The 17079-nt window shown below is 46.5% G+C and overlaps 1 protein-coding gene across 1 annotated transcript in view; it reads right to left on the bottom strand.

Annotated features, from left to right (window-relative positions):
- Positions 1-17079, bottom strand: part of EFL1 (elongation factor like GTPase 1) — a 48386-nt gene that overhangs the window by 31014 nt on the left and 293 nt on the right. The window contains exons 2-14 of the mRNA XM_004617540.2: positions 16985-17078; positions 14442-14509; positions 13309-13393; positions 11757-11890; positions 11184-11321; positions 9637-9851; positions 8895-9018; positions 7745-7821; positions 6484-6620; positions 5359-5481; positions 3920-4019; positions 1364-1515; positions 850-1016 (exon numbers count right to left, since the gene is read on the bottom strand). Coding sequence (XP_004617597.1) covers positions 850-1016; positions 1364-1515; positions 3920-4019; positions 5359-5481; positions 6484-6620; positions 7745-7821; positions 8895-9018; positions 9637-9851; positions 11184-11321; positions 11757-11890; positions 13309-13393; positions 14442-14509; positions 16985-17075 — 1611 coding nt within the window. The 5' untranslated portion in view covers positions 17076-17078. The remainder of the gene's footprint in view (positions 1-849; positions 1017-1363; positions 1516-3919; positions 4020-5358; positions 5482-6483; positions 6621-7744; positions 7822-8894; positions 9019-9636; positions 9852-11183; positions 11322-11756; positions 11891-13308; positions 13394-14441; positions 14510-16984; position 17079) is intronic.

Here is a 17079-nt window from a genome sequence, read left to right as displayed (position 1 = left end):
ATAGCAATCAAGGGTGAAAGCAGAGATTTCCAGATGTCCTTTTCCGCCCCCCCACCCTTCACTCCAGAAGGGCAGCTGCTCCCGAGCTTCTTCTTCTTTTTTTTTGGGTCACACCCGGCGATGCTCAGGGGTTACTCCTGGCTCTGCACTCAGGAATCACTCCTGGCAGTGCTCAGGGGACCATATGGGATGCTGGGAATCGAACCTGGGTCGGCCGCGTGCAAGGCAAATGCCCTACCGGCTGTGCTATTGCTCCAGCCCCCTCCCCTGAGCTTCTTGAAGAAGAGCACACGCTCTCTGCCACAGGTTTCCAGCCGGGTCCTGCCCGCCGATATCCAGTTTCCTTGCACAGTAGGCCTCTTCATCATCCCATGCCTTAGTACGTACTTCTTTATTCACTCCACGTACCCCTTGACTATGTCCCAGGATTTCTGAGTCTGTACTGTGGAGGGTTTCTTTGGCTCAAGCATGGTTTAGTTCCCAGCTGCTGGATTGCTAAGACACCCCTGGTCCATTTTCCAGCTGTCCTCTCTCTCACCGCCCGAGACCCTGAAGAGACCCACCTACGTTGGGATCTCCCCATTTCCTGAAGATCTGCCCTGGATCCAGAATGACATCTACTCTCACCAGCTCTTTCCCCGAGGGAAAGTTAGGTCCTAAAAACTTGGTTCACGTACTTTAGGCTTAGTTTCCTAAACACTCCTGAAACTGGTTTCCACTGCTTAAGGGAAAAGGAACCCGGACGAGTCCACGCGTGCTTTCTAGAGCAAGACAGACCTGCCGATGAGAGAACCACCAGCCCCAACCTGGAAAGACGGGGAACCCTAACATTCGAGTCCCAGGTCTTACCCTCCGCAAAAACTCAACAGGACTGTACTTAGGTCCCAAGACAAAAATTTTCTTCCCTTTTCGAGCCACACCACTGAAGACTCGAGCAAAGGCAATGAAAAACTCTGGGCTGTCTCCTTCTTGGACCACAGCTTTGAGGGGAAGACTCTCCACCTGCGGCTCATTACCTGCCAGAAACAAGAGGAGGATGAGTGCCAGAACATTTTCTCTAACCCAGAGCCTCTAGAAACAAAGGGGAGGATACTGAAGCACATGTTTGTCCCAGGTTCGAGAAAGAAACACCAGGAAGGAAAGAATACAGGGCCAGGACTGTGATGCAGAGGGAAAGGATATGCCTGGCATGCGGGAGACCTGGGCTTGATCTCTGGTAGCACCACCAAAAAAATAAAAATAAATAAAAAGGAGAACACTGGCACACTGACAAAAGCTACCAAAAGCTATGACAGAAGCTCAAGGCTCGGAAGCCAGAGGAGTACCGAGTCAGCCACATTCTCTCCAGAGAAGTTCCTTCTACCTTCTGGCTCTGCTCCCCGGGGACCATCTTCAGGGCTGTTCCCATCCTGAGTGACCTCCGAGGTGGCCTTCCCCTGTGCAGCTGCTAGCTTTTCTGCGTGCCGCCTCCTGGCACGTTCTCGCCGCTCTGCCATTTCTTCTTGAGTGAGGGGCCTATGAAACATCACAGTGGTGTTAGCACTTGGCACTTCACAGGGCAGGTATGCAAGGAGCTGCAGAGGCAATGGTGCCCAAGTCCCTTCCAGGAGGGCTTCTCCAGAGCGGCACTCATCAAGCCTGTGAGCCCTCAGAAGGCGGGATCTGCTGTACTTCTGCCTGAGAGACTGACAGGAGCCCATCTTGCAGAGAACAGCACGATGTGCGAAACCCCACAGCTATGGATGGATGAATAATCAGGGGTCTCCTGCTACTCTGTAGACAGATGCAATACAGGTATGGGTCAGAGGGGAGAGAAGGTTGGAGGTGCTGCTCTAAGGGGCAACACCTACAAAGCTTTAGCTTGGTGAGCACCCATCCTCCCTCCTCTGTTCTTCTCCTTGGCATGTAGCCCACTTACCATGTTCTAATTTATATGGAGAGAAAAGAACACTGTGCTATTCCTAGCCTGGCATATTCAGTGCCACAGAGGGGAAATGCAAGTGAACCAACCACCAAGAGAGTATTTCTCCATTATTCACTGTATCACTGTCATCCCGTTGATCATTGATTTGTTCGAGTGGGCACCAGTAACGTCTCCATTGTGAGACTTGTTATTGTTTTTGGCATATTGAATACGCCATGGGTAGCCTGCCAGTCTCTGCCGTGCGGGCAAGATACTCTCTATCTTTATGCATTTCCCCATATTAAAAAAAATTGACATGAATCAATTTGGTTGATTGATAAAACAAAAACCATACAACCATCAAGAAACAGATGTAAAACAGCAGGTAATGATGATCTTCCCAAGCAGTAACTGAGAACACCGTAATAATGCACAATGGCCATGGGAACTAAGTTCAGTACAACAATCTTAACAGAACAGAGCAGCATCACCAGAAATAGATTAAAATCATGAAAGGACATGATGTCGAAGAAGAATGGTCACAGAACCTGAAATTGACAGTAGAAGCATAAGAGCATTAATCATCACCAAAGAAATGAAAGATGGATTCAAAAAGAAACTTAAAATGACATAAATACATGCTGTGTTGAAAATCCAAGATCAGGTTTTCAACTCTGCACTACTTCTTGGATTCAACTATATTTCTGGACTATGCCCTTTGGGTGCCAAAGGGCTATGTAGCACCAAAATGCCAACTGGGCGTAGCTTAGAGCTGCTTACACAGACACTCATTCACCTGCCCACTCAGCTACTCACCTTCCCAGTCATTCATTCAACCATTTCTTCTGGAATATCCTCAGAATAAAAATGAGTAAGTAATTAATAATAATGAGGAAAGTACTGAATAAAATATGGCTTTTCTCTTGAAGGATAAGACTGTTTCTGGAAGAAACGGAATCTTCCAAAGATGGAGAGTGCGTCCCTGTTAGTTAAGGAACAGTGCAGGGTACAAGAAGTTCAAAAAAACCACGAAACTTAGAAACAGCCTGTGGTCAGGCTGGGCTGGATCTCTGGGACCACTAAAGTAGTCCAAGTGTACTGAACAGTTCAATGATCCCCAAACTTCACTTTTTCACATATCTTTGTTTCTGTTACAGCTGCCTATTATATATTCAGTATTTATTTAAATGGGTGCTTTTAATATGTTGACACCAGTATGGCAATTTGTGTTAAGCCGCATTCAAGTGTGAGCTACCAGTGGTACATACTCGTGTCAAGGTGTTATAACTGTCATTATTATCAAAAGAAAAGCTGTGCCACCTGACACAAACGTGAAATCTACACACATGCATATTACAAGAAGTGTGGTATCAAATTAATACTTGTTGGGAGGGGGGACTTGGGAGGAAGTACCACAGAAATCATCACTATAAACATTTTAATCTAGGAACAAACAACTCAAGGCTACAAGAATCAAGGGTTATAAAACAAGAGAGAGATGAACACCATCCCAGCTGTCCCGAACAAAGATCATGCTGATGGTAGAAGGGCAGGCAAAGGACTGGCAGAGCCTGAGACAGCTGGTACCAGTCAGAGGTTACTGTGGGGATGTCCAGAGAGGGCCAGGAGCTAAATGTGAGGGGAAGCAGGGGATAGCGAAGAGAACCCCAGAAGATGAAGAACAGGTCCATCTCTCACCATACCCCTTCCCACTACCACTCTCAGACTGGCAGAAATATCCCCGTGCTCCTAAACATGCCCTGAAGTGGACAGGCATTCACCCAGGAAGTGCCCGATATTCACTGAAGTCACCTATGGCTAAGCCTATTCTGCCCAGACCTCTGCGCAGTCGCAGAGCTAACACCCACCACTGTCTCCTGCAGACGCTGTGTATTTCCATGTTACTGCCAGACTTGTTCACAGGGAATTCCAGGGAAAGCGGACCGAGCACTGCTGGGTGCTCTCCTCCCCAAACACCCCACATCTCCCTGCTTCTGCCTGACTCCCTCCACTTACCTGGGCTTATTCTGAGGCAGCGCTTTAGCATCGACTGCAAACATTTTGGACACAAAGATAATAACTGGATCAGTATCTTCACTTCCACATTTCAGAAAAGCTAAAGAGACAAGGAGAAAGACACCATTTTTCCCATTATTAATACTCCAGATATGTCAGTGAAACAGACAGATGCTAATGTGGCATCATCTAAATACAGATGCAAGAGTTTTTCACAACTCCTTAGAAAGGTGGAAGGCTCCTACAAAAGATACAGTAGAGTTAGAGTGAGCAGAATGGGCAGAAGTGAGGAAAGCAAAGCAAAGTGGACAAGGGAAGAAAGTCAAAGAGTGCCCTAGAACTGGAGAAAGAAGGGAAGCAAGCCTCTGCCATCAGTCCTGCAAGAAGACATGGAAGCTTCTGCCATCAGTCCCACTGTCAGTTCTGCCAGACAGTCCCTCCAGTTGGAGGAAGAAGAAAGAGGGTGAAGATGAATGTCACTACAGCCCTCGAGCCAGCAAGACCACTTTAACAAGTGACAGAGAGACAGACAGCATTAAAGAAGCAGCTTTCCCAAGGCCTTACAACACAAGTCAGAAAATAAAATGGGCCTTCCCCCCTCTGGAAAAGGCCCTGTTCTCTCTTGAACATAGATGTCTCTCTGCCTTTCCCCTCATGTTTCTCTAAATAAAAAGCTTTAAACAAAACTATTTTACTTCACTTACAAAGAAAGCTGACAAATGTTTGACAGCAATAGAAAACAATGAATTCTAAGACTGAGCACTCTCAGGATGCCAGTTTTTCCAAATTTGTAAATCTTTGCGCAACTTCATAACTTCCCGACGTTTTTCTTAACTTACAAAGGAGATCTAAATAAGTGCAGGAGGTTACCCACACCCCCCATCACCCCGCCTCAAATTTACCCACATCAAAATAATCTGTACATAAAGAATCCACCAATAAAAGTCAGACAAGAAGAGATGGTGACTAAGCAGTCAAGGAGAAAAGCAGGAAGTGGAAGGGCTGGAGTGTCCAGGAGGGAGTGACCTCCTGGGTAGGGTGCCCCCAACTGTGCATGGGATTAATTCACAAAGGGCCTAGCAGAGTGATAGGGTGGAGTTGAGGGAAAATTCTAAGTTCAACAGAAAGGGGAGCAAGGATGATATGATAAATTGAGGAAGTCCTCCGAGCCTGGGGCGAGAAGCGGGATGCTCCCATTATGAGGAAGCCCTGTCCAAGGTTCCATGGGACACAGCGGTGAAATGAGACCAGGGCAGCAGGAGGGCAAGCACTGCAGCAAGTGTGGATAGGGCTGGAGAGAGCTGCACCAGCCGAGCACAGGTTCTGTACGAGGAAGTTCTGGCTTCGCTGAAGTAGCCCAAAACAGGACAAACGAAAAAGAAACAAGGGGCCAAAGGCATGTGAGAAATGCCACTCAGTGCGCTGGTGTCTGTGCTCACCTGCTCTCAGCGCCTGGGTTTCCGGGGGCAGCGAGTCGAAGGTTTGGGAGCCTGTGCACATCAGTTTCTCCACTCGCTCGGCTGTGATCTCAAGGGGACTGGGGAGCTTCTGGCACACCATCGCTGAAGAGTGCTGTTAAGGATTCAGAGCATGGGACACTCTCCACCAAGGCACTACTGCTAAGGATATCATGTCTGTCTAGGCAGGAAATGCTGAACCATCAGGGAAACCTGCTACTTATCTCACATCAAAAATTCAGAATAAGGGGCTGGAGCGATAGCACAGCGGGTACGGCGTTTGCCTTGCATGCAGCCGACCTGGGTTCAATTCCCAGCATCCCATATGGTCCCCCGAGCACCACCAGGAGTAATTCCTGAGTGTATGAACCAGGAGTAACCCCTGTGCATCACCAGGTGTGACCCCAAAAAGAAAACAAAAAAAAGTCAAGATATTGATTCAAAGCCCAGAAGACCCTCCTGCAGGTCCTGACTGGATAAGGACAACAGAGTTTAGTCACTCTGCTACCTATGAACCTCAAAACTGCTCCGAGTTTCTGCCCACGTTATCTGTTATAAAGACAGTAAAAGTCACTAGCTATGATACAAGGTCCCCAAGGACAGACCCTACATCACTGATAGGGCATGTGTCCACTACAGCTCTACTGGGTCACCCCATCTCAGCAGCTCCCAAGGGTCTGCCCGGCACAGAGAGATCACCCGAAAGAAGCCAGTTTGAATTCACCCACAAAACCACTCAAACTCAGACCCTTTGCAAAGCCCTCAAGAAACAGGAAATAGCAACAATTTAAAGAACAAATGGCACAAGACAAACACCTGTACTATTTCTATTTTCACAGACTATTAAAGAAAAACTGAAAAGGCCCTTAAAGAAAATAGTCATTCTGGTTACTATTCATAGGATAAAAAACAAAACAGTTTTAGTATGTGTTAGTAACGTCATTTGTAAGGAATAAAACTGGTTTCTTCGGAGAACGCTAAGTGATCCTGGAAGACTCACTTTGGTTTACAATGTGTTCTTTCTGGAGGGTTCCTAGTGATTGATAACACCTATCTATCTTGTTTGGTGAAAGCTCTGAACCCCTAGAAGCTTGTTTGAAAGGATACCCAGCACAGCCTGGGAGACAGGGAGCCACTGGCTGCAAATGGCATTGATCTGTACTCGAGGGTCTGAATGGCGTGCCTCCCGAGCGCCCATTTTCAATCCTAAGGAAGTTACGATTTTATCTATCTTCTCTTTGTCTCTGTAAGTAAACAAGGTCGAAAGTCACAGAGCTGTGAACCAGGAAGAAGGAAGTCAACATAATTTAATACATTTATTCCTAACGTAAGACTTTTTCTGTAGAAAATCTAAATCTGATTGACTGGGGCTTTTCCACACTCAAGGATAGTCCAGTTTCTACTCTACACCTTCAAACTGATGCTGCTTCTTCCTGTCCTGCACCCCATATGGTCCCCAAGTCCTACCAGGAGTGATCCCTGAGTGCAGAGCCAGAAGTAAGCCCTGAGCACTGCAGAGTGTGGCCCCAAAAACCAAATACCCGAAACAAACAAACAAAGCAAAAAAACCCCAAACAAATCCAACTGCCCCTTTCCTTGTTTTCCCCGAGGCACTATCCCTTCTATCCCTTATACACTGTAAAACAGCAAAGGGTGGGGGTTACAAATGCATTTAAAAGTCATCACTCAAGGTAGTAAAGTCATGGACACAAACTATCTCTTCTACTTCAATCAGGCAGTTCCCTCCTGTAACCCTCAGGAAAACTCCCAGGATCCAGTGTGCTTCCTACCACAGTTCTTTCTTACTTTTCGGGGAGAAGGGAGGAGAGTGGGGTGGTGGTGGAGCACACCTGGGAGACATGCGATGCTCAGGGGTTACTCTTGGCAGTGCTCAGGGGGACCACATAGGCTACTGGGGATCAGCCACATGCGAGGTGCTCATTGTATTACTTCTCCAGCTCCACAATTCTTTTTTAGTTTTTGGGCCACACATGCTTGTGCTCAGGGCTTACTCCTGACTCTGTGCTTAGGGATCATGACTATGCCAGGATACCACATTGCTGTGCTGAGAATCAAACCAGGGATGACCAAATGCAAGGCAAGCAGTACCTACCCTAACCTCTCTCACAATTTCTCTAACTGGAAAAGCCCACTGATGGTCTCTGCCCTTCCCTCAGCGTGCCCCAGTGCAGCTCTGCCCTCCTCCTCCTCCTGGCACTGGGGCGACGTGCTCCTCCGATGGTCTCGGGCCCTGCATTCAGCTCACTGCAGTGTCTCATCTTTGCTTATCTGTATTTAAATGGGCTTCTCAGCCTACAGGAGGAGGCACACTGACATCCAGAGACGAGCGACTGCCCAATAGTCTTACTTTTTTAAGACAGCCTCATACAAACTCCATATATTTTCCAGGATCAACTGCACAAACAAAGGTTTCTTTCCTTTTGCCTGCAAAAAAAGAATACACGTGCCTAAGTTTCTGAATCCTTAATACGGACCTAATTCATTCACTCATGTTATTTTAACATTACTGTCTCATTTCCACTCAAAACTCTTTATTAGCTAGTCAAGTTGTAGAAGCATGGATGCTTTGAAGAAAGTGCTCAGCAGCCACTAACCTGCTGTCAGGAGAACCCATGGTGCTGCTCCTGTGGGGACCACAGATGGCACTGACAGACACCATGGGGGTATCCTCACCATCACCCCACCGCCACCCTCTCAGGCCACCCACTGAATGTACAGGTCCTGGTCCAAAGCCTTCCTTCTGGAGAACCACTGTAAACATGAGTAAAGTCCAATTTCAAAGAAAAGGACATACTTTTATGGTCCCATTTCTCTTACCAAACTATGCCAGGGCCAAGAGTAAGGGAAGTGCCCCAGGATGACACTCCATCTCTTGCTCTGACAATGGAGTATAAGCTGAAACCCCAACTGCCAATAAATAACAGGAATTCAAGCGATTGCTCTGAATATTATTTAAATTCATTTAAACTCCCTGAGACATAAAAATTAATGTACAAACATGCCTGCTAGAACTTTACTCAAAGCATCAAAACACTGAAAACACAGAAGGAAACCATATGCCCAGTTTGTGCAGAATGATGACCTAAAGCTGGGCGGGGAGGGGGCAGACTCTGCAGGAGGCCGACAATCAGCTGTTCCCTCAAGCCCTGCCAGTAGTGATCCCCGAGCACAGAGCCAGGAGTTAAGCCTTGAGCAGTGCCAGATGTGGCCCCAAAACCAATGTGTATTGATGTCTATGGTAATCAAATAAATAATAATGGAAGCAATGGATTTAAGCTTTCTACTTCTCTTACGGGATAAAAATAAAGGCAGTTCACTATAACTTAAAGCCAAACTTTTTAAAGCAATTCTAGGCATTACTCATGAGTTCTGATGAAAAATGCACAGTCAAAGTCCCTCCTGAAGTGGCCCACGTGAACCAAAACCAACTTAAACCCTAAATGTGGTTTTCACAAAGTGAGGGTGTGGTCACAATGGAATGGACATAAGCCCGTTACCTGATCCGCCTTCATGATCTTCTTGGCCTTCATATTTATATAATAATCTCCCCACAAGGTTTTCAAGAGAACTTCCTTTTTGATGCCAATTTTTTTACTGTAGATTTCTGCAAAATGCTCGATTCTGAAAGAGAAGCAAGCATTCAGCAGTGACTACTAAGGAAAGGAAAGTGGCCATGCAGGAGGGACAGGCAGGGCAATGCTGACACCCTGCTGTGACAATGAGCTAGTTTTACCACAAGTCACCACTGGGGAAATACTGACTAGTAAAGGGTACAAGATAACTTTTCCTCTCTCACACAAGACTCTATGATGATTTGAAAATAAAAAGCTCTGGGGCTGGAGCGACAGCACAGCGGGTAGGGCGTTTGCCTTGCACGTGGCCGACCCGGGTTCGATTCCCAGCATCCCATATGGTCCCCCGAGCACCGCCAGGGGTGATTTCTGAGTGCAGAGCCAGCAGTAACCCCTGAGCATCGTCGGGTGTGACCCAAAAAGCAAAAAAAAAAAAAAAAAAAAAAAAGAAAAGAAAAGAAAAGAAAAAGCTCAGTAAAGGAGCTGGAGCAATGGTTCAGCAAGTAAGGTGTTTACCTTGTACACAGCAACTCCCAGTTCAATCCCCAGCACCCCATATGGTCTTCCAAGCCTGCCAGGAGTGATTCTTGATTCCACCAAACAAAAACCAGGAACAACAAAAAAAATGCATCCATATACCCCATCAACTGGCTTCCAGTGGGCTTACCCAAAGCCCCATCCATCTATGGCGCTGGCAAATACCACATTGCCCTGATCGGGAGAAAAGTAGAGGTGTGAGTCATCCGTGTCCTCCAAGCCGCTGCTCCAGTCGTACACCTGCTCTCCTTGCTCCGAGTGTGCATTCACCTGGGACTCAGTCTCTCTCTCTGCTCTTTCTTCTAGGACTTTAGAAGTAAAAAGAGTTCCTGTGAGTGCATTTATCTAGGAGAGACGTGAAATGGCAGAGTCAGTCCTTCTGAAGCTTCGCTTGGTTATGTTGGGGGACATGCCTCACCCTGATTAAGGCCGCCAGCTGTGGAGGTGACGTCTATTCTAGATGACTGAATTCCGTGTCAGAAGCCATTCCGCTCTCCCCCGCCCCCATCTCCCAACCTTCAACAGAACTGTGAGGCCTTTCACACAGAGCTCCTGTGGCTTTCGTTAGTTTATGCAAACACAAACGCATCACATCTTCAACTTGTTTCTCAAACCAGGCCTGGTGTCACCAGGTACTCGTGACTTCCACCTGCACTACAATCTGAGTCTGAAAACTCACTCAACCTGGGTCCATTTCTCCCATCAGTTGTTTCAAACATTTGCCTCTCTTCAAATGTATTTCTCAACCTCTACCCTCAACTCTTTCTACTCCCAATAAATGATCTAAATTTTCACCTCAAGGAGAAACAAAACCAACTATTCAGAAGGCCTGTCAATGCCTCACACTATTAGCAATAAGCTCATTCCCATGGACAAATACTGCTGGTCTTCTCTGTGTGGCATGGCAGGTGTATGACAACATCACCTCCCAGCCTATCTGGGCAGGGTACGAGGCCACCAAGGCCGCTTGTCACTGTTCTATCATTATCATTTCCTCCCTTTGGAAAATAATTTCAAGTTGGTGCACCCTTTACTCTCCAATCATGCTCAGAACTTCTTATTGTTCTCCAACTATTTCTGTAATTGCTGGTCTCCAACTACACAATGTACTCTGCAAATTCTAACCTTTTATCTCTATATTCACAATGCACACCTAGCATTCACTGGTTTGACATATATCTATACAAGTGTTTGCTGAATAAACAAATGCATACTTAGATACAATTTCATCTGCAGATATAGTCCCCCACATTACTTCACTTTGGAATTACTTAACAAAACACTCGACTAGGGCCAGAGCAGTAGTATAGCAGGTAAGGTGTTTGCCTTGCAAGCATCTGACCTGGGTTTGATCCCCAGTAGCCCATATCACCCCCCAAGCACCACCAGGAGTAACCCTGAGCACCACCAGTTGTGACCTGAAATGCCAAAAAACAAACAAACAAAATACTAGCCAGAGATCATCAGACCGACTGTTGCAGCTTGTCGTCCAGGCTGCTCGAAGGCTCCTGCCCTGCCCATTTCCATAGCAGCAGGAAAACTTCCACATGCCAGAATCTCATGTGGAAAAGGCTAAGAGAACTTTCTATAGTAACGTCTTACTCTACTCTACCCAGGAACTGCCACACCACTGTTCTCTGGGCTTATTTGGGAAATACCAAAGAGACTTTAAAGTACCTGTCCTAAAATATTCTTGAGGTGAGAATAGGCCTCCTGTGGGGTGAACTTCAGTTCTACTATCAAGCGATCTATCTTATTAATCACTAAGACCGGACGGATGTTTTCAAGCCAGGCTTGTCGCAGAACTGCCTGTGTCTGGTTAAAACAAAAGGGAAAATAAAGACATAATTTTAAACAGTGTCACAGAATTTTGGATTAATAATGAACTCATTTCCATAATCAGGCTTATCTCTATACATCAGACATAGGAGTTCACTAGGCACTCATAGGACACAGAACTACATATAAGAAACTGCCTTAATCTGTTTCCAAAGGGCAGTTCCTTCTCTCTATCCTTTCACACCATCATCACCACCAACAGGTCAAAACCAGAACATTCTCCCAGAAGCGCCTCTCCCTCTCCCATCTTCTGGGACACTTTCATGATCATACTGGATGTGAAGTGTAAAAACAACTTTCTGATTCCAGTGCAATGCCTGAGGTGGCACAGTCAGTTGATTTCAATAGCTGGTTCCTCCTTTCCCCCACCCACCAACCCATCAGACGGACAGTTTCCTTTCTGTCTACTACCTGTGGACAGACTCCTTCCACAGCATCTACCACGATGATGCATCCATCGCAAATTCGCACGGCAGTGGATACTTCTGAGGAGAAATCCACATGTCCTGGGGAGTCTATCAGGTTAATTAGGTATTCCTCACTGCCTGGAAAGCAAGTTTAAGATATGGTCTCAATGGTGCAGTGACATGCCACTTTTCTTGCACGAGAACACCTCAGAGAAATGCCTGCATAAGCTAAAGAACTACGAAATTCAGTGCACAGTCACCACTGACTTGGGAATTTGCACTGCAGGAAACAAAGAAGAGAAACTGGGGTGTATAATGAACTCAGGGAAAGGAGGGGTGATTGGTGTGTCGCTGCACTGAGGGGGGATGCGTGGGGGGGGTTGAGGAGTCACACTGACTTGTTGGATAACTTGGGTTGTCCTTACTCCTCCCTCAGGGAGCTTAAGGTTTATCGAGTTACTCCCATGACACTGCCCTTGAGGCACACTCAATCCCACCAAGCACTGATAATCCTTGTATTGCTTTTCTCTTTCCTGTATGTCATTTGCATGGTTTAGCAATGTCCTTTTTGTATAGACACAGGAAAACAGTTGGTGCTATGCTTTTGTAACATGAAAGTTAATTGACTCCAAATAATATTTACTTCTGGACATCCATCCATAGTTACTTGACTTAAGCCTCAGTTGCCCTTACTAGCACTCCAAAAGCAGGGTCCGATGAAGGGACTGGATGGACCTAGGGCAAGCTGTAAGCTACCCTGGCATCGAAAGGGGACAAGCTAAGCATCATAAGTATAATAAAGTTAAGAGCATGGTCATGGAACAAACTGTCATGACCCAAAAAGGAGTAACTAAATAAGAACCCTGTTGGGGTTAGGAAAGACTAACCTGGCCTGAGGACTGTGGTCTGGGATATATAGCGAGATGTCCCCAGAAAGAGCCAACCTTTAAGCTTAATATATCTCTTACTATGTTTATATAAAATGACTAGAAATATAAGAAATTCAGTATGATTGTTTAAATGGATTACTAGCCAAGGAAAGAAGAAAGCAATACACCCTAGATGGAATCCAGCTCTTGAGCAGACCTCCTACTAATGTAGAGTGCTGAACCCTCAGATGAGATTTTGTCCTTGAGTTAATCTAGATCTTCCTGAAGGAGTGGCTTTACTTCTGTTATTGTTGTCATGACAATGTTCAAGCCCACCTATGTGTACCCCCACCCTTCACAATTTCTATATAACTATGTTATAAGAGTGGGGACTATGATGGAGATAAGAACAAGTAGAGGACTTTGAGGTCTACGAGGAGACTAGGATGACGGAACTCTGATGACTGGGACTACAACTAAAACTATGACTAAGACTGTGCTGTAAGGGGAGAGATCAGACTATACTGGGGAGGAGAGAGAAATAAACCGATCAGCCTGGGGCTCAGGCCCTGTTTCTCTGTTCCCCTGGTCCTTCGTCCATCCATCGCCATGGGCCAGCCAGAGGAACCACAAAATGCTCAAGTCCCGTGTACCCATGCACTTTCTTTGGAACTCACACTGACTGACCTGCTGCATAATGCAGGGAGATGGCGCTGGCTTTCATAGTGATGCCTCGGATCTGCTCATCCTCTCTGCTGTCCATGTACCGCAACTGGAAGGCAAGAGGTGCACCCAGTCCCATGAATTCGAGTGACACAAAAGCAGCCTGATCTCACAAAAGCAGACCTAAAAAGCCTATCGAGTTAAAGGGGAAGGGAGACAATATAGCAGGGAAGGCGCTTGTCTTGCATACGGCTGACTCTGGCACCACATATGTGCCCTCTAGACCGCCCCAGGAGTGATCCCTGAGCACCACTGGGTATGACCCCAAAACAAAACAAAACAAAACAAAAATCAAGGGGAAAGTAGAGAAGGTTCAGTAGGTGGGTGGAAGAGGTCACCCTTTTCAGGAGCACACACACATACCCTCAAATCTGAACAGAGGTTCCAATTTATCATATTTGATTTTTGTTTGTTTGTTTTGGGGCCACGCCCAGCTGTGTTCAGGGCTTAGTCCAGGGTCTGTGTTCTGAATCACTCCTGGCAGTGCTCAGAGGGCAAAATGGGGTGCCAGGGACTAAACTCAGATCAGCCCAGCTCTCCTTAAACCACCTAGTTCATCCACCTGTGAGAACTCTCCCTCTCAGTGAAAACTTCCACCATCCTGCTGTTATCACCTGAGTTGTAACAAAGACTCCTATTTGCATTTAGAAAATAATAATGTATGAGCCCATGAGACAGAACAGTGACTAGGTGTTTGCCTTGCACATGGCTAATCTGGGTAAATTCCCAGCACCCCATCTGGTCCTCTGAGTATGGCCAGGAGTGATCCCTGGGCACAGAGCCAGGTTAAGCACAGGAGAGAGGGGCGAAGGGAGGGAGGGAAGGAAGGGAAGAGGTGGGGGGAGGGAGGAGGGGAGAGAGGGGGGGAGAGAGAGAGAGAGAGAGAGAGAGAGAGAGAGAATAATAATGTAAAGAAATAAAACCAATAAAATAATATACAATTAACTTTTTCTCAGCATCAATTTAACCTTGGTAAGAGTTCTTAGATATATAAATTATTCTTTATAGAGTTTTAATCGTTGAGTATAACTAGCAGCTCTTTATCACATCGCAGATGATTACTCTACTGAAAGGTTTTAGTCAAACTGATAACATACCTTGCCTGCCAAGCGGCTGGAAATGATTCCATTGCTAGATATAAGACAGTCAGCCAGAGTAGTTTTTCCTATTAAAACAACAATGTTAATTAAATTCTATTAATTTTTTTTCAGAGGGGAGGAGAGGAGAGGATGGGGTGTACCTACAAATTTAGTATCTGAGACGAAGAATTGATTCAGTAAAGACTTCCTATTAGACAGAGTGCAGAAAGATCTAAGAGACAATTTAACAAGTTTCATTAGGCTTTTATCACCATCAGGAGGGACACTGACTCCAGCACTGTATGGTGCCACAGGGCAGTGATTTTCAACCTTCCTACAACCACAGTCCAACACTGGTCCATGGACTGGCAAATGAAAAACATCATATAAAGTATCACCAGAAAAGTGAGCAAGCAACCTTTGAAAAAAAAATCACAGCGTCTTATTATTAATTAGTTTTTTGGGTTACACCGGTGATGCTCAGGACTTACTCCTGACTCTGCACTCAGGAATTACTCCTGGAGGTGCTCAGGGGACCATATGGGATGTCGGGAATTGAATTCAGGTTGGCCACATGCAAGGCAAATGCCCTCCCCAGTGTACTATCGTTTCGGCCCCCGCAAGCAACCTTCTACGTGTAGAACTATTTTAGTTGGAACATAATTTACAGATTAAAATGCAGACTTGGAGCTGGTCTGCATTTTAGTGTAGTCTGCATTTTAGCGATAGTATAGCAGGGAGAGCATTTGCCTTGCACATGGCAGACCCTGGTTGATTCCCAGCATCCCATATGGCCCCCCAAGCACTGCCTAGAGTAATTCCTGAGTGGAAAGCCAGGAGTAACCCCTGTGCACTGCCAGGCATGACCCAAAAAGCAAAACTAAATAAATAAATAAAATGCAGACTTGTGTCTGTTTTTTTTTTTTTTTTTGGGTCACATCCGGTGATGCACAGGGCTTCCTCCTGGCTCTGCACTCAGGAATTACTCCTGGCGGTGCTCAGGGGACCATATGGGATGCTGGCAATGCTATCGCTCCAGCCCCAATGCACACTTGTGTCAATCAAAACATTTGCACCTGACATAAACTCTTACAAAACATAATGGAATTTATCATAACCACATCAATCACCCACTATCCTTAACAGTGCTGACATCTATAAACTGATATCTTCACTGCTCAGAATGAGAGATGAGTGACTATGTGGCAATAAATCTACCTGTGAGAGATATGCTGGGGAAAGCATTACCATGCAACATTAGAATTTAAACTAGGCCATGTATTTCTACCCATGACCTTGACTGGAATTTTCCAACAAAATTTCCTACCCCTAGAAAATACTTGTTTGGGAAAGAAACTCAGCCTGTCATCTCCTCCAGTGCAAGGAGCCTATGGAGCATCAGTTTCATGCAGGCATAAATGTAACCTAGTATCCAACCAGAAAGTCACAATATCGCACACAACTTCAAATGGTGACTTTAAGGAATGACATCTGTGGCAGCTCAAGACTACTAATACTGGCATTTGTTTGCCATGTATGCACTATGCTGTAGAAACACAGGGCATCACCATGGCAGATGTGGCAAACCTCCATCCCCTAGTACCTTAGTACCAAGAAGGTCCATACTCTTTCACTCATAGCTGTACCACTAGGAGGCAACAATATTAGGCAATTAAGCAATGCCAATAAACATGCTCCTAATAACCATATCAAGGTCTTCAAGGTCAGTCCTAGTAACATAATTTCAAAGAGCAAGTTTAGAAGCAACTGACTTCTAAAATACACACCTGCCCCTCTGTGTGCTCCTAAACGTGTGTGTGCACTCATGCACTCATAGCCCTCCCTCCACAAACTGGCTCTCACCAGGGTCTACATGTGCCAGCTCATAAATGTTCCAGGTCCCCTCTCTCTCACACACACAAGTACATTTCTCTCACTGTGTTCACGAGCATCAGCACGCAGATGTTTCGGGACACACACATGCAAACACATGCAAACACCAAGCCCTGGCCATGACTGACATGTGCCAGCATGCAGATGTTCTGGGACATGCGCACACATACACACACACCCAGCCCTTGCCGTGACAGACGTTTGCCAGCACGCGGTTGTTCTGAGGCATGCACGTACACACACACACATACTCCCAGCCCTCCCCCTGACTGACGTGTGCCAGCACGTGGATGTTCTGAGACATGGGCGTACACACACACACACACACACACCCTGCCCTCGCCGTGACTGACGTGTGCCAGCACGTGGATGTTCTGAGACATGGGCGTACACACACACACACACACACACACACACACACACACACACACACACACACCTGCCCTCGCCGTGACTGACGTGTGCCAGCACACGGATGTTCTGAGTCATGAGCGTGTAAACACACACACACACGCCCAGCCCTCGCGGAAGTTCCGAGACATGCGTGTGCGCGGACACTGACACTCACACTGACACAGCCCTCGCCGTGATGCGGAAGTTCCGAGACATGCGTGTGCGCGGCCACACACCCCCCCGCCCTCGCCGTGACGCGCGCCCCGCAGCCCTACCGTGGTCCACGTGCGCCAGCACGCAGATGTTGCGGATCCGCGCCGGGTCCCGCTGCAGCCGGATCACCCGGTCCACACTGCCCAGCGCCATGTCC

The sequence above is a fragment of the Sorex araneus genome, chromosome 6, assembly GCF_027595985.1.
Source record: "Sorex araneus isolate mSorAra2 chromosome 6, mSorAra2.pri, whole genome shotgun sequence".
NCBI lineage: Eukaryota > Metazoa > Chordata > Mammalia > Eulipotyphla > Soricidae > Sorex > Sorex araneus.
This window is presented reverse-complemented; position numbering and strand designations above follow the sequence as displayed.